This window comes from Prinia subflava, chromosome 2 (assembly GCF_021018805.1).
Source record: "Prinia subflava isolate CZ2003 ecotype Zambia chromosome 2, Cam_Psub_1.2, whole genome shotgun sequence".
NCBI classification, from domain to species: Eukaryota; Metazoa; Chordata; class Aves; order Passeriformes; family Cisticolidae; genus Prinia; species Prinia subflava.
In genome coordinates, this window is record NC_086248.1 from 38,180,147 (window position 1) to 38,206,872 (window position 26,726).

The 26,726-nt window shown below is 37.3% G+C and overlaps 1 protein-coding gene across 7 annotated transcripts in view; it reads right to left on the minus strand.

Annotated features, from left to right (window-relative positions):
* The window catches only part of EPHA7 (EPH receptor A7), a 167,417-nt gene that overhangs the window by 10,730 nt on the left and 129,961 nt on the right, over positions 1-26,726 (minus strand). For 2 of the 7 annotated variants that reach the window (XM_063389656.1, XM_063389662.1), the window contains 10 exons: positions 24,542-24,650; positions 23,796-23,851; positions 19,842-19,955; positions 15,528-15,713; positions 14,906-14,967; positions 13,666-13,875; positions 12,453-12,602; positions 7,690-7,883; positions 6,426-6,581; positions 1,082-5,266 (listed from right to left, as the gene is read on the minus strand). In XM_063389656.1, the coding sequence (XP_063245726.1) occupies positions 5,152-5,266; positions 6,426-6,581; positions 7,690-7,883; positions 12,453-12,602; positions 13,666-13,875; positions 14,906-14,967; positions 15,528-15,713; positions 19,842-19,955; positions 23,796-23,851; positions 24,542-24,650 (1,352 nt within the window). In that variant the 3' untranslated portion in view covers positions 1,082-5,151. Of the gene's footprint in view, positions 1-1,081; positions 5,267-6,425; positions 6,582-7,689; positions 7,884-12,452; positions 12,603-13,665; positions 13,876-14,905; positions 14,968-15,527; positions 15,714-19,841; positions 19,968-23,795; positions 23,852-24,541; positions 24,651-26,726 lie in introns of those variants that run through there. The other 5 variants (XM_063389655.1, XM_063389660.1, XM_063389659.1 and 2 more) reach the window with 4 other exon arrangements.

Below are 26,726 nucleotides of genomic sequence, written 5' to 3' on the forward strand. Positions count from 1 at the left end.
TCAGGATATAGCAGATTTTATGCCTATGGTTTAATCCTTTATATTTTTCAAATCCCTGTAAGGAATGTGTTACAAAAATGGGGAGCCCTGTTATACTTTGGGTTTCACAAGCCATTTGTTGGATGAGATTTTTTTTCCCTAAATTGTTGTATTCCCTCCCGAATACATTTCTGCAGGAACTTTAATTGCAGAACTGCCTATTTCCAAGTAAATAGAGGGCTCCACTATGCAAGCAATAAATATCTCTGTTTAAAAGTAATTGTTGGCTACATTTGAAACCCTTAAGGGAACACAAGAAAAAATATAGGCTGCAACCTAGGATTCCTTGTTTTACTAGAAATTTTAGACTAAGACTTTTGAGTAGTCCCACAAATCTCAAATCTACCATATGTAAGTCCATTACAAATTAGTGGGGGAAAAATAATTCACCTGTTTCCATTTATCAGTTAATTGATCAGAAGTACAATCCAAACAGGTCCTGAAAATGGAGAAGACCTGTTGTAATAGTTGCTCAGCATATCATAGCACCAATTCTCTGAATACCCCTGCAGCACCTGCTGCCAGAACAGCTCTTGGGCAAGAAGTTGTATTGTACTTTTCTAAAACAGCACTTGTCATTCTGTATGGGATCTGTTCACTTCCATGAAAACCTCAAATGCCACTTGTCTAAAATAAAACTAGTAAGAGAAATGGCCCGATTGACAAACAAAACCCACCAAAGACCAAAGACCAAAGACCAAAGCACATCAATTTTAAACCACATGCAGGGAGGCAATGAATTAAGGGTGTTTTAGCTCTAACATGTCACAAAGGTACTTTTAGAAGGTGAAATGACCATTTTTTGCTGAGTTGCCCTTCACTCTTTTCACACACCCAGTGGACTTCTTCATGCCATTACTGGGTAACAGAATGTTGGCTGAACCCTGCCCTTGTGGCAGGGTGTCTCTGTATTGCCTGGCATGATGGCTCTAGTGACACAATCACCCTCTCAGCAGTAACCCAAAAGTCACGGAATTTAAATAATTCTCAAAATTTCTACATATGAATTACTTAGAAAGTTAAGAACAAATTATTATTTTTTTTATTTCAACTACTAACCAATAAATGTAAAAAAATACCAACAACAGAACAAAAATAAACCCCTTCATCCCCCACATTAAAGCAATAGTTTTTTAAACATTCAAAACAGTGGAAACTATTCATCGTATATTACTATTAGTGGAGAAAAGCAAATTTAATTTAAAATCATTTTTTCAAACTCCCTCAGTGGATGCCAGATAGTTCAAGCTTAAACAAATATAAAAAACCTCATTTTAAATCGAAAATAATACAGACAGAGCTCAATTATTGAGATATTAAGGGCAACATTCAATTTGAGATACATTTAAGCATCTTTGCCTCCTGGAGATTTTACATGACAAGGCTTTAGATAAACATGGTTTTGCAAACAGCGGCTATCATATCTGATCACATAACCTCTGGACTAAAGCAGTACGTCAGCAAATATTTCTGATTATTTAAAATATTAAATAACTGTAATTTACCAGGCAGGTCTTCCTCAGAACAATCACAAAAATTTTCAATAATTGATATCCACATACAAAAAGCATTTAGATGGCCTGTTACAAGTCTCTGAATAGAAATAATAAAAAAATCACCTCTCTCTGTGATAAAGCCCAGTTTAAATACATTCTGGGATATACCAGTGGTGGAGGAGCTGCCTTTCTATGACACTTGGCTTACAAGGAAAACTGTAGCAGCCAATGACAGATAGGGTAGGAATCACTTTACCTAACTTTAGCTGTATAGATATTAGATGCCTAATCTAAGCTAATCATCTGGCTTCTCTCTACATCTAATGGAGATAAGCATTCCCAGAGGGAGATTCATTCTGCTTTTTTAGGCCTCTCTCTTCTAGATGCTTGGAGATGGATAAAGTCAAGAAAGATCAGTATCACCTACAGCCTGATAATCTGTCATTAGCAATGCACAATGTCCAAATTCTTTGAAATGAAGCCAGAACTGGATTTTTTTTCCCATTATTTAGCTTTTCATTCTCCCTGTGACCCAACTTTTTCTTCAGTTCCTCCTGTGAACATCAACTTCCTCTGGCACTTTATTTTTCTTACCCTGGACTGTGTTTTCTGAAACCTGGAGAACTGCAACCAATGTCAGTATTTTGCTGCTCTGCCAGTTTCAAATCCATTTACATGCATGTGCTCTAAACTGCAGTAATGATCTGAACATGTAGATAAGTTATCTGATTGATTGCGGTTGATCGCAATTGTGCTTTCTGGGTCTACTCTACCACTTTCAAATGTGTAAAAATCTGTGGCAACATTAAGGCAGTCAAGGTATATAGATGAATGCTAAAATACATTTACTATTCAAAGAAGATGGCTTAAACCAAATCAGGAGAATTAAGGAAGAAATACCATTAGGGCCCTCACTTGTACATGTGTGAGCCCAAGTCACCACACATGCTTAGAGGCCTCTGTGCTTCAGAATATTGAACAAATCCTAGAGGTGAAGCCTGGCCTCAATTCTTTTGCATTCAGGGTTTGTAGGTTCTCAGCAATACCAGCATTGCTGCATCTCACATTTGATGACCAAGCCCTTAGAAACAGTAGCCAAGATTTATACAGAAGCAGGTGTCTGAACTTAAGAACTCCTAAATTTTTAGCTGGGTGCCTAAAGCAGCAACAAGACTGACAAGTACCCTGCCCAGCTGCCCACAGATGCTCACCCAGCAGTGAGACACCTAGCATTTGGTATAACACAAAATGGACGTTTATTAATTGTGTATTTATTAATTGTGTTCTAATGGCTACTTGAAGTGCCTTGGCCGAATGCTTGCATGCACTGATTCCAATACTGGGCACGCAGTTTAGTCTGCATCTTACTCCTACAGATTTTTTAAAAAATTAATTTTAATATTAAAAAAACATCTTGAGCTGCATACGTGAAAATAACTCCATTACTACTGAATGACAATCTAATACGAAATAAGAAATAGTCACCTTTTTTCCTTACTCTGCCCAAATCCAGGCAATAAATTAGGCTTCTCAGCATGACTGTAAAGTGCTGTGAATTGTATAAACAATCATATATGGACACTGAAAAATAACCCTTATGCACATTGCATTATAGTTCCAAAAATATATTTACAGTCTATTACAAAGATTACAAATGGAAGTGTCTATGTATCAGGATTATGCTAGTTAAAAGCTTTTTACAGATTTTCTTCAACAAAGGTGGGTGGGGACAAAAAAATTAGCATAACCAGACTGATTTTTTTTAGTGAAACAAATAAATAAAATGACAAATATAACATGTACAGTGATCTAAAAAGGGGGAGAAAAAAGGAGGGGGAAAATGATGCATTTAAGTTTTTGATAACTATCTTTGGTCCTAAATGTGGGAAAACACATTATGTAGCACTGAACATACATGTTCGTTTGTGATGCTCTGCAAGTAAAATAGAAAAATATAGTGCATTTTCAATGTATTCAGAGCTCACTACACATAAATGTGTGTACAAAACAAGACAGTATAAATAAAATTTACAAGTTTTACAAAGGAACATTTACAAGGTTTTTCTTTTGTTTTTATTTTTTTTGTGTGGATGCCCACATTATCAAACCAGACCAATTTATGACTGATCCCTGGGATCTTTCTCTATCAAAATCAACAGAAGCAGCCCAATTCTCTTTGGAAGTACAGCATTTCATTGCTGGGGTAGTTCACAATTTTCAGATTTTTTTTTAAATCATTTCTCTCTGGTTCATGTACATTCTTGCAATATCTGTAAAGACTCTGTTCATTATTGCTTATGGTAATTAAATATTTTAATCAAAGAAAATTTATATATAAGTACATGGTGTAGAAAGACATTCCATTGAGCAACCACCTTTGCATCTCTGTTCCTGATGAATGACTGTTGCGTCTGTGTGACCACGCACACACATATTCGTTCAGAGCAGCAAAAGCTTGTAAAAAAATTGAAAATTTTGAACTGCCCCTTGTCTCATGCTCTACAGTTTTCATATAAAAGCTATGTCCTTATCCTGACAGCTGGACTGCACACGGCTTAAACTCATAGAAAATATACACCAGCTATTTCTCTTAGATTTGCTAATGCAGAGTACTGAAAAAAAATGTGATGTGCTCAGATTAAATGGTTTAGGTAACACTGGAGAACTACACCCATACTCTGAGACACTCCTACAATCACTTGTCCATTAAATGCTGTGTCTCAGCAGGTTTACAGTTGTAGATCTACATCTTAGAATATATCTCAGTTTAACTCTAGTCCATTAAAATCATCTTGCAAACAATTTGCTAAAAGTGCCTAGAACTACTTAGGGGTCATTATTGCTTTTCTTTTTCTTTACTTTTTTTTTTCTCTTTTATTTTCTTTTAAAAGATAGCATATGTGTAACCTTAAAAAATTCTTTAAAAAATATCAGAGCTCTTGGCAACTTGCATTTTCCTGACTCCCTGCCAATTAGCTAGCCATGTCAGTACGGTGTTGATTTTAACAAAAGGAAATGGCACAAAGGGATACCAAAGTTCGGATAGATATACATTGCTTGCTCATGCTTCTTAAATCTCTAGGAACTCAAATAATCCTTCAGAGGTACCCAGTGTAGTAATGTGTCATTGAATTAGCACTAAAAAGGTCCAAAGATATAAACATCATACTAAAAGAAAGTCTTTATGAAGAATAAACACAAATGATTAAAAAAAGATTCAGAAATCACAGATTTAAGGAAAATATTTTGTTGAATTCAACAATAATATCATGATTTTATCTGACAAATATATTCTTTTTTAAATTTTTATGTACATTTAAAAAGTCTATTAGATAAAAAGGAGGTTAGAGAGCTCAAGGTGTTTGTATGTTTATTCAGGTAGTACTTTGTTTATTGTCACTGCTGTTTTCCTTGCCACCACTGGTGGATCCTAATTCCCTTTTCATAAATTCTGGTGGCACTTAGGAGTTCAAGTCTGTAGGTGCTTCTTGTAGCTCTTCTATTCACTGCAGGAAGGACCCAGGAAATCAAGTGTCTTCTAGCAGCACTTCATATATACTGAAGGCCAGTGCTGTTCTCTCAGTCTGTCACCTCCCTCATAGGGGAGAAATGTCTATCACACTTGGATGCCAGTGCCGTGTAAATGTAGCATTTGTGCTCTCATAGTCTGAATGCTGCTCATGATTTTCTTTTGATGACCAACCAACGTGATCCCTAAACTCATCACATCCCTGGGGAAGATAAATGCGTACATTGTTAATTTTTCAACTTAGACTGCTATTGTATGGTATTCAATTGTGAGTCAAAGCTAGGCAGTGGTTTGGACTACAGGGTTCTGACATTGCAGCTACGCTGTAACCTCAGCTCAGCACTGGGAAGTTCACACAGGCACTGTTCAGCCTCTCAGCGACGAGTGCAATTGCATGACAAGTGTCATGTAATTACACTGGGGGGTCTCCACATCTGAGAAGGAGGTCAGTATGTTTTACGTTAAGATAACCTTTTGTTGTAGCTTTTAAGGATGCCCGAAGACAAAGACACTTCTCTTGTAAAATACTTCGGGTGGTTTTCAGGACAAAGTTATGTATAAATACAAGATTTTCAGGATCACAGTCTGTTTCCTAAAGAGATGCCTAGATGCCTTTGCATATTGACACACACCCACCATGCAAATGAATGAGGAGCAGCAGTTTCAACTCTGCCCCTACTAATGCTAAAAGCTTGTGGACTCTGATGACAGTGCCCAAGCTACAGGCTGAGAACCCTTGTGACACCAGGCAGATAAGAACAGGGTTGAAATCTTGAGAATATTGGGTTAGAAACTTCTTTAGAAACCCACCGCTCTCTAAGAGGAATTACATGTGTTTGGCAACCACCAGGACAAGGAAGTTGTTTGCAGGGTGCCAAGAAGACCTGTTTTAAGATGACAGTACTGATACAGGCCATGTTTGCCTTCAGAAAATTGTTTTGCTTCTACAGACTTATCCTGATGCAAAGTCCTGTTTTGCAGGACACAGACAGCCAATTAGAAGAAAATTCCACATCTTCCCAGAACACATCGGGAAAAAGGTACCAATTAGGTGGTGGAGGCAAAGTGGTTATTTTCCTATACATACATACTTTGGAAGGGGCCACATGCTCCCTCAAATTCCAGTCCCTTGGTGTTAAATTGGTGTGAAAAGCAGGGAAAAAAGTGATGCCACACAGAGGTAGCAGGGTATTTGCCTCTTCACGGGATGCTGTAATACAACATCATCAGCTGCTAAACTGGCTGGTTTGACCCAAAGTACCATGTTTGTACTCAGGGTAAAGTTTTGGAGTTGAACATTGTGTATTATTGTACCTAGAAATTCCCTAAATGCAAGTCAAACATGCCCAGTACTAACTTACTCAATAGTCATCCTGGCAACTGATTCAAGAGAGTTGTAGCCTGCTGCTGTGAAATTATCCTTATATCTTTCCATCTTAATAGCTTGTAACCATTCGCCTACGGAGCAGAAAGTGGTAAAATCGGGAGTGTTCTGGTCCAGAAGAGGGCTAATTGGTCTATGGAGAAGGAAAAAGGAAAGTAAGTTGTTTCCAAAGAGAGTAAAACATCAGGGAGTATTTAGCAAGGTGAGAGTCAAATAAGTTTTGGGTATTAAAAATGTTGAGAGTAGAAAGTTATAGGCCTTTATACACACTTTAGATTACTCTGTGAATAGCGCTTGACTGTTCTGTAGCTCACAATATGTACTTCCTAAGCTTATTGACATAAAAGATGAAAGGTCAGAGTGAGCAAAATCAGCCTAATGGACTACTCTTACCAGCAGAAAATTGACCTTATTACCTAGCATGACAGCAGCTGTCTCTAGGTTGCTAAGTAAACTAAAGATGCTATTCTTTTATGCATCTTAGAAAATATAGTAGTAGCTATTCCCATTTTTCAATTGGATGGGACAAAACAAAGACAAGGGAAGAGCCGAGACACAAAGTCTTAAGGTCACACAGCAAATTAGCCAGTAGAAGAATCAGGAGCAGAGCACAGGCCGGTTGTTTCCCTAGTACAGTGGTCTAGCTAGCAGATCAAAAGATTACCATGATTAAATAATTCACTTGAAATTTATGAAGAAGCCATTAAAAACTACATAATGAAATACAATGAGATGCAATCACTGAAAGGAGTTAAAGCCAGAAAATGAAAGATAAAAATCTGGAGTGTAGCATGTCGAGGTACATTGGCCAAGCATGAGTACTGTTAATTACTATTTCTACTGTAGCAGTTCCTAGGGCAAGGGATGCATCACAGAAAACTGCAATAGACAATGATCCTTGCCCTCCACACTTTATGATTTTAAGGAACAAGGAAAACATAGACTAGTGGTGAGAGTGTGGAAAGAGTGATGAGCAGGCAGTAGTTTATTGAGCAATGTGTTAGTTCCACAATATTTACTTTATTTCGGTTGTTTTATTTTTCCAAGAAAGTCCTTTTTTGGGCTTTGTTTTGCATGGTAAAAAAGAAGGGCAAATGAAGGAAGAGAAGAACAGGGAACAGAAAGAAGGAGGAACTGAAAGACAGATGAAGTAAGTGTGAACTGGAACCAGCCACCAAGCAGAACATCCAGAGCCCAGCCATGTGCACCGTCATAAGAACACACACTAAAGCTTTTCTTACCTGCTACAGGTTCCCAGCGGGGTTTTCAAGCTGTTTGGATTTCTAATCATTTTGTCCAGAATGCCAACTATCTGCTCAAACTTTGGCCTTTCCCCACGTTCCTTCTGCCAACAATCCAGCATCAGCTGGTGCAGTCCTGCTGGGCAATCCATGGGTGCTGGCAAACGATAGCCTTCTTCGATTGCTTTTATAACCTAGTAGCCAACACAGTTAATCACTTTTCATCAACAGCAATTTAAAGAATATGTACTGCTACCCAGTTCAAATATCTAAGAAAAAAATTAAAATAAAACAAAATAAAACAAAACAAAATAAAATAAAATAAAATAATAAAAAAAATTAAAATAAAATAAAATAAAATAAAATAAAATAAAATAAAATAAAATAAAATAAAATAAAATAAAATAAAATAAAATAAAATAAAATAATCAACAAACTAAAATTTTCCATTGGTGTTGCAAAAATAGGAGTCTGTTGTTTTGACACTAGCCTTCAGGTTTTCAAATATTTTCCCCAGCTTTATCTTTGGGCTTATTAAGCATATTGTTCTATATCTGCAGAACATAGCTTATTACCTAGACAAGTGAGTAGCAGGGAACAACAATTAAATTCACCAAGGGAGCAACAGATAGATAGATAAATGGAGTTATTTCAGAAAGCATTATTACTCGCCCCAAGGTTTTTATGAAAGAGTGTGTGGTAGAAGCAACTGACTTTTAAATGGATGGATATCTGTGCATGCACATATAAAATACAAGAAGCCTGAAGGTATTATAAAAGGATCCAAGAAAAATGTTTAGCAGCTAGAAATTGTTAGGGGAAAAAAGTTGTATTCTGTGTCTAGCCATGTTATATTAATGATAAAGCAGCAGAACTGTGCCATGTGAGAGAGAAAGATCTGGGTAAATGCTATTTTAATAGCTCACAGAAAGTTAGATTTAATAAGAGATGCTGTTAGATGATGACATGATCAAAGGACAGCGTAAATGTCTGAACCAAGAATTACACCCACCCGTTGACTTCCTTAGCCAAGTCCATTTGGATTTAGGTAAAAAATAAAAATGGATAAATCAAAATCACAGCAAACTGCTGTAAACCTTGAGGGCAGAATAAAAAAAGCACATCGGGAAGCAAGGCAGATAAGAAAAGCCAGTGAAAAGGGCTAAAACACTGTTCATGGGGGATTTCAAGTATATTGACATTGACTGACACAGCAGCATTAGAATTGCTAAGGAAGGGTGCTTGCTCCTCAAGGGGACTGCACAGGACTGTTTTCTCCCTCATTTTGTATAGAAAGAAAGATCAGAAGCTGTTCTAGATGTAGTTTGGGGAAGTAGATCTGGTATGATAAACAAAATTGTTCAATATCCAGGTTTTAGTAAAAATAGTAACCTCAGAGAGAAACTATTCTGTAGGCTGTGTGAGAAAACGTAAAAGTAGTGGACTGCAAAGTAGACAGAACTGCAGACAATACAGAACGGCCTTCAAAAAGCTGGCTGAAATCCAGCCAGGTTTTATATAAAAACCTTTGCATAAAAGAAATTTTGTGAAAAGAGAAGGCATAGCCCAGTGGTAGGGCACTGACTGCAGTTTTGTGTCACAGAATGTCCTTCTGACCTCAGGGAAGTTGCCTCATCTCCCTAGGCCTCAGCTTTCTCTCTGAACATTTAGAATGACAGTACTGTCCTACAGCTCTAAAATGACTGAGAAATATTCAATTCCTGCAGAAACATCCACACCTTGAAGAATGAGTGCAGTGACCTTTTACAGACGTTGAAGTTGTCTGTCAGAGAGGGTGTGGAGAGAGGTTTTCTGCAGAAGAACAGGAAAATTGAAAGAACATAGCTATATAGTAAAGAAAACACTAAAAGTTAAATGTAAGATCCTTTAGAGCTATATTAAGAGGAAAAGAAAGCTTAGAAGTAGTAGTGGAATGAAAGTGAAAAATAATCTAAAGTGTGTACAGGACAATTGCTGTGCTGTGAAAAGTAATGCAGACATTTCTGACCCTCTAAATGGCAAAAGGTATTATCACCTAAACACTTCGAGCATGCTATGTATGATTTACCACAAAAGAAGCAGTTGCTTAAGAGGTCAGAAGACAGAGATCACCAGTGAGAAATGAAATAGAAGGTGCCAGAAACAACAGTGCCACCACCAAATATCTAATATCCTTAGAACTGGCAAACTATCTACATAAGGCTATATCCAAGATGTGCGGAGAATGAAAACATGAATGAATGGATCAGAACAGGAGTTTTTCTCCATTCATTACGAACTGCAGAGAAATCTGAAGAGAACTGTGAATGAAGACGATATTGTTTTTGAAAGTCTTTGGTGATACTTCAGAATTAGTTTCTCAGATGTGTATTCTGAGCAAGAAGGGTGAAACTGGGAAATATAAAATAATGAATAAGCTAGAGATGGATGGAATTGCTGTGAATATCCAAAACATTGAAAAAATATTCTATAATATTGATAAGTAAAGTACAACAAGTGTCCACTCTGCTAAGAAAAGAGGAGGTGAGGTTCAAAACATAAGTACTCAAAGAAAATTAAGTAGATGCAGGATTTTTTTTTTAATAAGCAAATCTACAAAGCGAAAACAGCTGGAGTTCTTACTAATGGAATTGATTTATATTATCTACACTTTTCACAATTTGTTTTTGAAATTCTGCTTTTGCTGCAAAAAGAATAAAAGGGAATACTGTTGAGATTATGCTTGTGTCATAACCAGGTTATCTGAGGATGTAAAGAAGGACAGAAGAGGACTGAGTCTGTTCACTTTATATACTGGATGTCACCAAGGAAGTATTAAATATGGGTAACTGGGCAATGTAATGTTGGAACTCTGACTATGGTCATCTAATAGTAATACTAATTAGTGATCATGATAATGGTAAGAAATCCAGAAGTACAGCCTCACCCTTTTCCAAAGAACTAATCTGCACTGGGGTTAGAAACAAAATGAAAGCAAGAACATCAACAGTGTAATAGGGGAATGGGGGTTTGAGGGCTAATGTTACTAGCAAGGATTAAGCTGAGGTGAGCCCATTGCTCAGGGAAGTTGGGACAACTCTGTCTGTCATCTCTGCTCAGCCTGCTCTTCCTCTGCAGGGAGTTTGTAGGATGAGTGCTCTTTGGGTGCACCCTAGCTCCAGGTCCTTGCTGAAAGGAGGGTTTTGCTTGAAAGGAGTTCACAATGCAAAAATGTATCCTCCATCAGTCTAAAGCAATGACTGAAAGGAGGAAGGGCAGAATTAAAGAAATGCTATCTAAAGATCCAAAGTCAGGGAGGCCTATTATTTAGGAGATGTGGTCTGCTCTATGACAACATCCACATCCACTTTCAGGCAAAATCATACACTTAAAATACATACACTGAGTGCAAAATTAGAAGAACACATTTAGATTTTTTCATTACCATTAAATACTCTAACTCGTGACTTTGAAGGAGAATAAACAAGAAATCACTAGGTGATTCTAAATTTTTGCATTCTAGATTATGTAAGGGATGGGTAGGATGTGTATATGGTATGGGAGAACATGCCTGAAGATCACAACATCAAGAATATTTGGAATTATTTTACCAAGCAATTGGTGCATCTTTTAACTATGTGCTATTGAAGATCATCATGAAAGATACTAAAAAGGGATAAAACTGTTAAGAAGTGGCATTTAGCTATTTTTTGAAAGAGGCTCACTCATGTGCTTTACATGCAGTTTTCAGTACAAGGAATACTTTTCAAAATCCAATAAGAAGCATAAAGATATCAAAATTTCTCCTCTCTTTAGAAGTTTTTCCTTATTGTTTCCTGAAAGATAGGTAAGGTTTGCCTTTGAGGCATCTTATATTCCTGTCAGACTTCTTTTATGTTTGAATCTAGTACAGAAGGAAGGTGTCAAAAGAAATGAAACTCTACTGGGTGTCTGGGGAATGTAAATATTTCTCTTTCTCTGCCCCAAGGACTTGTTTGCCCATATTTTGACAGTCCATGAAATCTTTGACACTGAGACCTGTCAAATATTAACAACTTTGCACTGTGCCAAACTGACTCATCATCTACACTTTTATCTTTTTTTTTCAACTTTGATGTTGATCATTCAATCAAAAATTAAAATAACAATTAAAAACTCACTCAAGCCCCACCTGAAGAACTTTAAATGAGACTCCTTCTGACATCTTTCACACCTGTATGGCTTTTTCCTGTGTAATTTCTTTATTAATAGATACTCCTGTCAGATGTCAAGATTAACACCCATCTGTTCTATTACTACTGACCTGTTGCTCTGGATTATATTTTATGCAAACAAGGGTACTGTTAAATCAGCATAATTAACTTGAAAAAGCCAGAATAGGTCATTAACTGCCACTCAGACTTTTAACAACTTTTTGCAAATGATTAATCATTCCTCTAAGGTCAGAAACCTCAGAATTACATTTTATTTGAAAAAAATTAATTCTTTCCATGCTTAAGCATAGTAAAGTGAAGAGTCCATATTACTATTTTTGATGATCCAGTTTTAATTGATACTTAGGACAGAAACCTACAATATCCACATGAAAAAAAGAGATTTTCATTTTGGTTAAAGGTGAAAGTTCCATAACTTTTTTATTTTGTGAAAACCACAGAGTACTGTGATAACTCTTATTTCTAAACCAACATTTCATGCATTTACAGTGAAATACATGTGTATGTGTTTACAGTATGCAATTTTTGTTTTACTAACACACATGCACACTCACGAACAGACAAACCTACATCTTGATTTGACATGTCCCAGTAAGGCCGTTCTCCGTAAGACATTACTTCCCACATAACTATTCCGTAACTCCACACATCACTGGCTGATGTAAATTTGCGGTACTGAATGGCCTCTGGAGCTGTCCATCTCACTGGAATTTTTCCACCCTATTAAAAAAAAAAAAAAAAAAAAAGCAAGAAAGTTCTTTTTTTAACTCACAGAATTTTCATATCATCTTCCACAGAATGCATTTGTAATTATTTTCATCAACATTAAGAGCAGCACTTACACAATCTGCTATGGTTGACTGACTGCAGAATTTTCAAAGGTGTTTCAGGAAGTTTATTAACTTAAAACACTTAGAACATAGATACCTCTATAAGCTAAGTTGGATGAATTTCTCTGGAAGTGCTTATCCCTCCACTGATTTTAAAGGGCTGCTTAGATGTCTGATTTACACTAGCCATTTAACTCCTGGCTGGCTGAAGCTAGGTGAGGGGAATCCCAACCTGTGCATATAAATCCCCACTGACTTGTCATACGTTTTCTCTGAAATCTTGGTCTGACATTTTTAAACCAGGATCCCACTTAGAGCAGGAATGACAGCCGTGAACACCGGAGTGGTTTCCTGGAACCCTGTGCCTGCTGGAGCGGATTCCAGGGGCCCCTCCTTCACTCAGCATGGGAAAATAGGCACAGGGAGGCCCCATGGGTGGGAAAGTGGAGCTGTCTCAACAAAAGAATAAAGAGCAGAGTGTGCCTGATGAATGCATATTTAAGAAAAGCGTCCCACCCAAAAGCCAGTTGAGCTTTGGGAGTTGAGCTTTGTCACAGACTAGCCTCAAGCTAGTCAACCCTTTGCTGAGATAAGATCTAGCATGAAAAACAGTAATAGCCTACAAATATTTTAATTGATTCATAGTAAATGAGATGTTTAAAATTTTTGTCAGTAAAACTTCCTTATTTGTCATGAGGAAATCCCTAAAATCATGAGGAATGCAATAATGAAGATACCGTACAAAATTTTTAGAACTTTGTCAAATAAAAATGTATGTTCTTACAAAAATATTATCTCCTAATTAGAGACAGATTTCTGCAGAGACTCCTCCTTTTGACTGGTTAAAACCTCCACATCAACTAATGTATTTCTCTTATGTATACTCTCCAGAAGATACACTTCTTCTAAATAACCGTATCTCAAAATTAGTAAGACCCATTGATTTATCTTACAGTTGTAGTGTAGACAGCCTCTGGATCATCTTCTATAACTCTGGAAAGGCCAAAGTCTGATACTTTACAAACAAGGTTGCTGTTGACAAGAATATTGCGTGCTGCAAGATCCCTGTGTACATATCCCATATCGGCCAAATATCTCATTCCAGCAGCAATTCCTCTCAACATTCCCACTAGCTGAATGACAGTAAATTGCCCATCATGTTTCTGGAGGGAAGAAAGGAGCAGCAACTCTTGTTAGTATAGCTGAGAGGAGAAATAAGATTTAGTTTTACAACTTCAGTTTTCCACTTATTTACTCCTTCTGTGGAAAAGAGACTCACTTCATACACACTTTCTTCAGAGATAAAGCATCCAGTTAAGAAATGTGTGAGTAATGAAGTACTGATAGTAACAAAACTTGCTAACTGCTGTATATTTCTCACTAACTCACGTCAAGTCACTTCTAAGAGAGAATATCTATTGAAGATTTCCTAACATTCCTAGATCTTGCTTCTACGCTCTTCATCTCTCAGAATAATTATTTATATCAAGAAAATAAGAACTATCTCCTAACCCTGGCTACTGATAATTTTAATTCACAGCTTGGAGTTTATTAAAAAAAAAAAATCTGTTCTCTATAGTGTTTACATATCATCTCCTACTGACATGCATACCTGGTAAGGAGTCAGAACTGACGAGTTCAGAACACACTTATAGAAAACACTAAATTTTTCTGAATTTGCATTTTTTTTTCTTTGTTCATCTCTGAAACAGAATCATAATTCATTTAGGGATTCTTTTATGCTTATTTCCACCATGTTGACACAGTAAATTCTGCTCCCAAAAGAAAGAAGATTTGGCTTCAGGTATCAGTGGTTTTAATTTCAACTGGTGGCTATAATAAAATCCACCATGTCTATGCCACACTAAATCACATAAATTCCTACGATCATCCCACATGATCCTGGTCTGATCCTCTCATTTCTGATCTGGTTTTGCTGAAATAATATAGAGAACCTGCTAGTATTTGTCAAAACTCCATTTCAACCTGAAAACCATTTTAATTACATTTAATTAAATATAATAAATATAAAACAAGTGTAATATAATGATACTTAATATTTTGATTATATTTTATTATATATGCATGTATACATATATATGCCCACAGGTATAAGACATATTTTTTAAAGTGCCAATATACAGTACATGTCACTTTAAATATGTTTATATATGTTTTCATTTTGGTACTCACCCTAAGAAATGCATCTAAGGCCCCATTCTCCATGTATTCTATTACAATCATGACTGGTTTCCCTGAAGGAAAAGAAGACAGATATTTGAGAACTATGAAACAAATGGAGTGCCTTTTTTTGATAAAACACACGCTATTCCTTTGAAGGACTGAATCATTCAGACATTGAACATTTCTGAGCCCTCCAGCACTGTTACAGAGCTCTAATTTCTTAAATATCTGCATGAAAAGTGGTCATGATTCATAAAATCGAACCATACAAATCAAAAAGTCAGTGTGTTCTCCTAACTCCTGCTGTGTGAACAGGACTCTGGAATAATGACACTTCAGATAATTTGAAAGGACATGAGAAACCTTATCTCTCTGCACGGTCTTTGAGGCTAAATGAAACTAGAAAAATAATACGTTTCAAAGTACTTCATCTTTTAATCATGCATTCATCTAAATTTCTTTTCCTCAGGTTGTAGCACAAAGTAAGTATTGTTTTAGTTAGTTACGCATCAGGAGAAAATCCATTAGGAGTGTGCAGTCTGTTTATAATTTGAACCTTTGACCATGAATAAAGCAGAGTAATTTCTGCCATTGTGCTGTTATTTGACTGACAGACTGAGCTGCCGCTTACCTCTGGTAACGACTCCTTCTAGATGAACCACGTTGGGATGGTCAAACTGTCCCATGATGCTTGCTTCACACAGGAAATCCCTCCTCTGCTTTTCCGTGTAGCCAACTTTCAGAGTTTTTATGGCTACTGCAACGTCTCTCTTGCCAGGAAGCTTTAGACGCCCACTGCACACTTCACCAAACTCTCCTAAAATGAAGTAGCAGATCAATGCTGAATTACTCTTGATTACCAGTACTTTTTTTAGTCCTTGATTCATATAGCCACCTACGTGTGTCTTTAAATTTAATGTGTTCATATTTGAAATGGATTATTTCGGCATGTGCCTTAAATGGTTTGCTGACCCTTATGGAATAAATACTTCAGTTAAACCAACTGACAGGACTGTTATTTGAATATTTTAAGAGACTTGTTAGTAATTTCTTGCATTTTTTCAAAAACAAAAAAATGAAAAATGAAGTGGCTTTCATAAGAAAACACTATGACTGAAATAGTAATACCATTCCTAAATAAAAATGTCATTCTGCTCTACATGGTTTCCTTGCTATCTTTAGTTGCAATGGGCTTTTTTCTTTCAAAAGTCAGCTCTTGCCAAGCTGCTTTTAATTTAGCATCCTTATGGTGTTAAATGAAGCACTACATTATTACCTTGAAGCACGATAATTTACTTTACTGATTATGAAATTAAAGGTGTGACTTATAACAATTTGGTTACATTAAACAAACACAAGCAAAAGCTGCAAGTTTGTAAAAGGTTCTACACTAACAGACAATTGGAGCTTGAAGAAGCCTGTGATAAAAAAGACCAAACAGCCAGCAAAAATACAAAAAAAAAAGCCCCAGCAACCAAACCTGGAAGAGAAGTAGTAAGATTCCATCAGACAGGAAAGAGGATGGAAGTACGTGAGATGTGGAGCTGAAAGGCAATACATCTACCTCACTATTAACGAGATTATGAAAGATTTAAGTATTGTCCCTTGCCTCACAGCTGTGTCAGCAGAGAGCAAAAGTGAGATCTCCAATTCTGCAGACAGGAAGAAAAATCTCCTGGTATACACAGAAGAACAGAGTAGTAATTTAAGTTACTGAATAAAAGACAACATCTCTTTAAAAAGAAAGATTAACCACAAAAATATTTAGTAATCTGGTACTTCATTAATTCATCTGGAATTTGAGAGATATGGTTCAAGTCCCTCCTCCAAATCAAATAAGAAATTTATTTTCTGCTTACCAGTGGAGTGTCTTACCATTAAGATGTTAGGTATACACAAGTATGCTGACATACCTACATCTAAGACATGTTTTAGGATGAGTGCTGAAAAAAATGACTGAACTACCTACAGTAGTAAGACCTACACAGATAGTTTGATTAGAGAATCCTTTTGGGAGAAACCATGTGGGATCAGGACTTAAGTGGACATGCACACTGGCAAGGTGTTTGGCTGTCAGTGGGAGAAGTATGCTTGGAAGTTGGGCTGAATGCCTGAAGAGATAGATGTTGGGCTGCAAAAAGTCTTGTTTATGACACTGTCAGTAGTTGAACACTATTGCTCTCCTATCAGCTCCAAATCACACTTTGGGAAAGAAAAAAGGAGTACCTGGATCTTGGCTTCACAGTTCATCTAGGAGGGCAGAACTTTGACCATGCCTTTGACCATTTTTAACTGACTTGTTTGAGCAAAACTCCACTCAGTATGGCTCTTTTCATGAACCTTATAAGAGATGACTGCATATAGAATCAAATTTCTGACCCTCGCTCTCTGTGCTGCTGAACAAGGCTAGCTCACATCAGCTCTGTATAAATCTGTTAATACCATGTTGTACCTAAGCTAATCGAGCACGTCAGTGTTCCTGCCTGCTATTACCCTCAACCATCTTTGGGGACTGAGCTAAGAATGCCACGAGGTATAGCTGTTATATACACAACAACTAGCTGCTCGTGCCCCTAGCTTGGTGCCCTAATCTCCCTCCTGCACCTCATTAGCAACATAGATGACTATTAATGAATTTACCACTCACCTCACTCACAGCTCCTAGATGCAAGAACCTCCTAAAAGATAACAATTTTCTCTAGCAGTATTTTCCAAAATTGCTTCATTCCATGCCGAAAACAAGACACAAGTATAGGAGTGTGTCTGTGTGTCTGTGGTATTTCAGAGCCAGGTAATTAGGATACTTGGCACGGGAGACAATAAGGCTTAACTCCTTTCCAGCTCTCTGTGATCTGATTTTGACCGATTTCCAAAAGCAGATCACACACATTTGGGCAAACCAGAAACTCCATCTTGTATGGTATTCATTTCAGGTCAGGATGCTAGCCAATGAGCTACTTTTATTCCCAAGAAAATAGGATATTCAGCTGACATGATTCCCAAAATAAACAGGAAAAGATGAGAAGAGAGGGAATACTGCACAGTCACACAGCCACTAGCTCAGCATGTCAACAAAGCAGAGGCTAAAAAAAGGATGTGTGGTATGAACAACTTAACACAGTGGACACCATATTCTCTATCTGACAGGTGGCCACAGCGGGATGGTAATGAAAATGTTGGCAAGGAAAGCACATACCCCTCATGCAAATTGAGCACAAGCATACTTGCACCCTGTTTGTGTCTGAGAGATGTGGCACTAGTCAATAGCTGATGTGGCCAGCATTGCTGATGCATATTGAGATTGCTAAGTGGCTTTTCTGGTGCTGTCACTAGCACAAATTCCATATTCTTCTTTGATGTATGAGTTTCAGCTGCTGCTTTGGGTCTGTTTGCTCCTGTTGTTCCTGGACTGCATTTCATTTAACTCCTGTTTGCTATTTACATCAACAGGTTAAAGCCATAGCTAAACATGATACACAATATGCTTTCACCACTGCACTCCTATTTAACTTTCTTCAGATTGACTACTGACACACTTTAGTTGTTCTTGCTATCAATTATACTCATTAAAATCAAGAATAAATTCATCTGCAGTCAAGAAAAATTAACATTCTGGAATTTGTCATAACAGTGAAAATGCATTTTAAACTGTGTACTCTGCAGCTCAAGTGTTTTCAGCATTTTTCTCAGAAGGCATTAGCAAAATCCAACTGAATGTATCTTTGTGCTCTGAACTGTTGCTATGCTGGTAGCTTTTTAACTCAAAGCAAAAGATAAAGCTCAGCAATTTTTCTATGCTAATCTTGCATATTGTGTATTTATTAGAAGAGATGCTGCCACTCTGGCATCACAAAAATTACTAGTTAGCAAGGGCTGGATTCTTGTGCTCTTACTCATCGAAGGAATAATTTGCTCAGCAGTGTGGTTAATTTCAATGGCACTACTCCTTGATTAAGACATGATTCAACATGACTGAGGTTACTTTAAAAAGGAGTTGTTAATTCTAAGTGTAAGATTTTTTTACAGGTAAACAACTTATTCTAGAGATATTTCTTCTGTTTTTAAATAATACCACAATATGTAATTTACAGTACCAAACTACAGGGTAATATTTAAAGTATTCTACTAATACTTACATAAAACAACAGGAAAGCAAAAGAACATTTCCTCCAGGAATGTGAACTATTTGATACCATTCCTACTCATGGAAACTTAATTTCACTACATGGAGTAGTGCAATAAAAATGTCACGTATCTTATTAATGCAAACAAATGAAACTGTCTTTTTAGTGCATGAACACCATGGCTTAAGTAGGTGGTAGACAGTTCAAGAAAAAAAAAAAGCAATGTAACGCTGGTGCAATTACAATCAGTCATCAGAAATTAAACAATAACTTTTTGTATTCATAAAATATCAAAAAGAAAAATAGTAGAAGAAAAAACAGCCTCAGGGAAGATTTTGTTATACAGAAACAAGACCTTCCTACTCTCTATTTAAGATTTTGTGCTGCAGCCAGTTTTCCTTACTCACATGAACAAAGCTGCAGAGGTCAAAAAGCCCCCTTGCAAAAAGGCAAGAGAGCACAACTTGCACAAATGCCCAACACTTTTACTGTGACAGTAAATAATAAGGCAGCACAATTGGCCCACTCCCCCCAGTTCCAATTTTAACAGCAGATACTTAATTAAAAACACATAAGCTTTCAATGTCAAACAAGACTTTTAATTTACTAATTTATTTGGGTTTTTTAGTTGTTGTTGGGCTTTTCCCCCTGTTTGTTTTTACATTTTGGAAGCGAGTGCAGCTTCATTGCTCTTAACCGCTCTGGCAAATGCAAAAAGTTCTTCTGTACCTGAGGTATAATTATTTGCCTGTCATTATGATGTATGAGTTTCGATCCCGGCTAAATGGAACGGTTGAATCAGGAAGCCACGGCAGCCTTACCTGCGCCAATCACACGCTCAATTTTAATACAAGAGGCATCTAGCTCCTTGGCGAATTGATGGACAGCTCTATTTGGGTCCTCGTAGGTTTCAGGGTCAATGTAGGTTTTGGTGCCTGGAAATTTAACTGTAATGATGTAAGAAAGCATGACTGTGATGAAGCAAAAGCACTTATTGTGCAGTCAGCCCAGGAATTTCATTATGCAGAGTGCTCCTTGGAAGAGTGAACCTGTTTCCATGCTGCCTGAGCCAGAGCCGCTCTGAGAGGCAACCTTAGTTTTAGGCATCATCTGCAAGCATGCTGACACAAGTATATACAACCCCATCCCTAAAAAATGACTAACATTAGCATCTGCATCTCCTCTTGAACTGAAAGAAATAATAAATATTAAATAGTGCTTAATGGAAAAAAATGCAAGGGTTGAGTGGGAATAAAAGAAAAGCGGGGAAAGGGTATAACACCAGCAGAGTAGGTGAAAGTTTCTTTTCCGTGTAAGGACATCTTATCCTCTTCACCCAGGATGTGTAAACAGCATTTCCTTTTGATACTTCTGTCCTCTAGTGGGATTTGAAAGGCTCCTCCAACCCTTTGAATTTGCTTAATCTACTGAATATAATATTGTTTGTAGACTGTGGCAATACTCAAACTATTCACAGCACTCAGAAATGACATCCTTAGGTGTATTTCTTGCATGATAATATGAACATGAGAAACACGCGTAGCCAACTTGTAAAGGCACAGGAAGGGAAAGTGGCCTCTGTGGCACAATTATCTCCCCTCTCAAGGATATAAGTGAATAATATGCAGCAACTTGTTTTTTTGCCCATTCTTTCTCTACGCTTAGTGCAGCTCAGGCAGCATAGTGCTCTGGACAGCATGGTGGTTTTTTCCTTTAATTTGCTGATGATTCAGGTAAATTATTTTTTGCTATTCTGGTCAAAGCACAAGCTCCTGATGATAGTAGAGCAACCCTGGATCTATTAATCAAGCAAATTTTATGAAATAAATTTGCTCAGAAGGATTATACTCTTGAGCTTTACTCAGATCGTGATTTAAAACTCAGTATGAAAATGCAAAAATGTTCCTCTGTTAATTGATATATTCATATACAAAACCAGGACCAAGATTTAATACAAAACATAAATAATTTTCAGTTGCTTTGTATTCTTTTAGTTTAACAAAAAACATATTAAATTTGAAAATATATTAAAAGACAGCTTAGTAATCACGCATATTTGTTTCAAGTAGTATTAATGACCTAAATCCACAAATCATAAGAAAAAAATCCCACCAAACCTAGAGAAATTGTTTCAGTAATAAAATGAATTTACAGCCAGGAAAATTAGTTGAAATGTTGCCCAGATGTTGTTATGTGTCATATATATAATGTATTTAAATGGATGTTCTTTTAGTTGTATTGGAAATTTGTATGCTGGTTTGTTCTTTTTTTTAATTATAAATATTTATTTCCTAAAACCAAAAGAGACTGGACAAAATGAGAATTAAGCAGTAAGTTGACCTCTGGTAGCAGTGCTTAAAGGCAAGGAGAATGGAGAAGGAGACATCCTCTTGTGTTTGTGATAAAGGGCCTGGATTGGAAGTAACCTTGCGAATCTCAAGTGGGCCTCTGATGGTTCTTTGTTCAAGCTGTCATAAAACATTTTGACAGGCCAAGGCTATCCTGGCATAGCAACGTGAAATAATGCTGGCCTGCATTTGCAGACATTGTTAGATGAAAAAGGGAGGAGGAAACCAAATATAAATCTGAACTGCTTGACTAAACTCCTCCATTGTACTTGTATCTTCAAGTGTAGCACTTGAGGTCAAAGAGAGATGAAGAGAACTGAAATGAAATATATGATGGCCCATTAAATGCACTGCTTTAAAATCTGCTTTAAAAAAATATTTGCTTGTAAGCTTTTGTTCTACATTAAGTGCTTGCTGCAAGTTCCATTTTTGAAAATCCAGTCTGGTACCTCAGTGCAGAAGAATATTGTCTAGCTGCTACAGAGCAAAAAGCCACCAAAGAGCTGTTCACAGCTCTGTGACCAAGCTGGCGACCACAGCACGGGTTCCATCTCACTCTGAACATGGATATCAAATGGAATTAAATGCTACACCTAGAATCAACAGATGAAGGAAAGTTGGTCTGGCAAGAAGAGATTTTTATCTGGTACCATGATTTAAGAAAGACTGTATGCTCAATAATCAGGTTAATTTTCTAGATAACTGTATTTCTTGAAAGTAAAATGAAGGAAAGGCACACTTATAAAATCTCACCATTTCTGGATCAGCTACCAATTATTAAGTGAAACTTTCAAATTAATTAATTTACAATTTTACTGAAATAAAATGTCACCAATAATGGAGGTAAGAAATTATTTAGTTAGCGTATCCCTTTTGTTTATATACTAACATATAAAAATACCTAGTTGATCTTTTCCTTCAAGGACATAACAGAGATTTTAGAAGTAAAAGCAGTAGCTCTTTTGGAGATGTGAAAAGCTTATAATGCATTATGAGAGGCAAATTTCAAATTCATCACTCCCAGAAGAGTAGCATTTAAGTAAAATAAGATTTTTGACATATTCTTTAAAATCAGCTGCACTGCAAAGTGCATGATACATAATTCTTATCTCATTATTATTTTCTGCCTTTCTGGCACAGTTTATGAATTGATTGACTAAAGCTGCAATGATATCATTACTTAGTTTGACACTCATTGCATTTAAACCATTTAGATAGCCACACCCCCCAAACTTAGGAAACGTGACCAATTTCCAGCTGATTTTTTCAGGGAAGAAAGGTAAAACAGAACCTTGATCTGATTTTGAGTGCAGCTTGGCTAGAACTATTCATTTAAAGAGGAATGCACTGAGAAAATGCTTAGAATTTAAGATTAGTGGCTACTTCATTTTGCATGTGACATTACCTTTAGGTAATAGCTCATGATTTTAACATACCTAAACCAAGCCCTATTGCTTTCATAAAAAACAGAATAATCTGATGGATTTAAACTACAACTGCAATAATTGTTAGACAACAAAGGCTAAATACAGAACAGCATGACCAAATAGCATGTACTAATTTGTGAGTGACCAGATATGGGAGAAGACTGGAAAGACTGGCATCAGAACTTATGTTCAGTTTAATTCTGTGTTTTTTTCAATTATGGTTGCTCAAAATAATTTTGCAACTTATCTTAACACACTCCATGAGTTAACAACTAATTCTAAAACAGATCAAAACATTCCTCTCCCCTTACATTTTCAAGTGTCATTAGCCCAAGAAAGATGTGTTTTATTGAGGTTTCCCAGGGTTTTTGTATAAGTTGAAAAGGTAGACATGCTTTTTACAAGAGAGGCTTTAGGTACTGTTCTTAGTTAGCCAAGTGATTCTAGATCACACAACAGTAACGAACCGGCTGACCTTCCTTTCCATATTAAATATTCTATTTTTAAGGACATTATGTTTCGTAAATGTTGATGGTGCTACTGTATTTGCAGTAGCAGAACACAGCTTTTGAGCAGAACAGCTTCATTTTAGGGTGATGCAGTGACTCACAAATTCTTAATCTGAAGTTTGCCCGAGGTAAAGATCAAAAAGTCACTTAGGCAAAGGTCTCTTGAATGCTGCACCTCAGAGGGATCATTAGGACAATGTGAAACATGTATTCAAAGCAACCAAATGAAAACAAAAAATGCAGAATGAAAACAACAGTATATCAGAGACATGTATAGAAATAAAACCATCTGTGTGAGCAATGGTGACTTTAATCTGCATTCTTTTTGCGTGGGTCACATTTTTACAGTGTTTGACTTCCCACTTGCTATTTACACAGCATTTTTGAATTTCCTATGGCATCATCTTCCATGGAGTCTTGGTTTAGCATTGTCTACACTATTGCAATAGGGAATTTTTGAAAGGGGGGGAAAAAAAAAGCAAAACACTTACAATGAAAGTACAGTTCTTCATCCCCTTCTTGATCTGCTTTGCTATAGCCACAATGCCTGAAAAGAAAGGAAAACACCAGTTTCACTCGTAAATAATGATTTACTTCTCACATTTAAAGTCCTGACAAAATCAGTTCTTCAGGCTGGGATTTTCAGGCACCGAGCACCTAACTGCTGTAGGCCCTTTGAAACTTCCACCTATAATTCTATTGACAGCAGAGTTTTAAATAAATCATGAACAGCTGCAATCAAAAGGCTTTTGTATCAAATACCAGTCGGGACAGGTCCTAGAGAAAAAATTCTAGTTCTTGTGAAAGGCTTCTACAGATAAAACAGAGGATTAAAGAACTTGAAAGTAGAACACTGTTTTACATGAGGTTATTCTTAAACTTACTGCTGTGTCTCTTTTTCTTGAATGTAAAGTCATTTAAAGGCTGATCAGATAAAATGTCAGACTTCTCCATGTGAGAAGCTGAACAGAAAGAGAGACTTTGAGGAGTACAGGTAAAGAACCTGCTAGGGGTTCCTTTTACAGCACATTTACGGGACAAAAAGAACATCTTGATACATGTATCTTGCCAAAGTAAGAGGACAAACCATATAATTGATAATGGGATTTAAATGAAAACTGTCCTTGCTAAGAATTATTTGTTTCAGTTTTACAAATCAATATCCCAGGTTCAACTGAGCCTTGAGAGTTCACACGAGTGGTGTCAGATGTGCTTACGTCCATCAGAGATGCAATACCTTCGTCCGATGATGAATCCAAACACCATGAAGACCAGGATGATAGTTCCTGCCACAGCAACCACAGCTATGATAATAACAGGATTCTGTTCACTGGAAACAGCTGTGGCTACAAACAGAGCACAGAGCTGAGATTAGTTAAAAATAATCCCTACTAAGGGACTTCAAAAATTTAAGTCAATCATCATGAATTGTAGACTGTCTACCATTATAGACTGCCCTTGTCTGAAACAATTGCATCGATAAAGTTACTCTAAAGAAGGGCCTTTATTGAAAATTCAACTAAATGCTGTATGGGTTAATGATTATCTACATTGAATAAAAAGAAGCCACGCTGGAATTTCCTTAGCCAAAGTGGTACAGCCACTAGCTGAAAACCAGCACCACTAGCATCAGTCACCTCCACTCCCTACTATTGCTTTGCTGCATCTGTTTTGACTCCATCCTAAAAGGGGAGCCCTGGACATGCCCATAAGGAGGGATAGAAGGAGGGTAATTCCTAACTCTGCTCCTAGCCTCCCCTCTAAAACTCATTGATACGACTTTGAGGGTTTCCAAGGAAATAGTGTCTTTAAGAAAAATGTTTGAGCTGAAACACTATTAACACAGATTTCCTAGGTAGCGTATTTCAATCTCTTACTGCTATTAATCATTGTAAATGGCTATTATTACTTACCATTTGTTTCTGTTAGCAACAAAAAGGTGCTTCCACATTAATACAAAATGGAATTCTCCATGCTTCAGAGAATTTACATGCTAAAATATCCACACATTATTGCTCTTTTTATTCAGATATGCCAATTCTATTAATATATGCAAATGTATACATGTCACATTAATGTAAACTGAGGATGTAAATACTTAGCCTGAGAAACCTTGAGGCTTGTTAAAAACATTGCTTGCCTGACATCTAATAAGGGTGGGCATGTACCCAGACACATTAAATAAGCAGAGCTCTCTGGAACTCTGTGGAGATGCACTGGTTTGTAACAGAGAAGATCTGAACTAGGAGATGAATAGAGGATGAAACATGAGGGACTGTGTGAGAGTCAGCTGGAATCACAGAATCACAAAATTGTAGAAACATTGAGCTTGTAAAAGACCCCCAAGATCATGAAGTCCAACCTTTGACTGAACACCACCATATCAACTAAACCACAGCAGTGGCACTTGGAACATCTCCCTGGGTGGCCCATTCCAGTGCCTGTTCAGTGATAAAATTCTTCCTGATACCCCTTGGTGCATCAAGAGGCTCTGTCTTCTTGTCCTGTCACTTGTTGCCTGGGAGAAGTGACTGACCCCCACCTTACAACAAGCTCCATTCAGGTACTTTTATAGAGTGGCCCCTCCATGAGCCTCCAATTTTAGAGGCTCCTCCCTGAGCCTCCATTTCTCCAGGCTAAACAGCCCCAGCTTCCTCAGCTTCTCCTCATCAGACTTGTGCTGTTGCAAGTTCTGTTGCCCTTCTCTCGACAATCCCCAGCGATGTCCTTTTCAAAGCGAGGGGCCCAAAAGCGTGAACAGGACTCATGCTATGGCCTCACCAGTGCCAAATACAAAGAGATGATCACTATCCTAATCCCACTGGTCTCAGTATTCCTGAAACAAGCCAGGATGCCATTGACCTTCTTGCTCACTTGTGCACATACTGGTTCATGTTCAGCCAGCTGCTGATCAGCATTCCCAGGTTATTTTTCACTGGGCCACTTTCCAGCTGCTCTTCCCCTGCCCTGTAGTGTCGCATGAGGTTGTTGTGACCCAAGTGCAGGTTTCAACACTTTGCCTTACAAACCTCATACAGTTGTCTTTGGCCCATCAATTCAGACTGTCCAGATCCCTCTACAGAACCTTCCCATCCTCCAGCAGATCAACACTCCGGTACAACTTAATGTTGTTTGAGGGCTTACTGAGGGAGTCTAAATCGCCAATTATAATATTAAGCAGGACTAGCCCCATTACTGAGTTAGGGGTACTGAGTTTGGCCCAAGCTGGCTATACCTGATCCATTTGTAGTCCTGTATGTGCTGTGTGATCACACTCAAGATGACCCATGACCCTCCCTGGCATCAAGGTCAGGCTGACATCAGCCTCTAGCTCTCCAGACCCTCCTTCTAACCCTTCTAGTAGATGGGTGTCACACTGGCCAATCTCCAGTCATCTGGGACCTCAGCCTTTTCCCCATCCT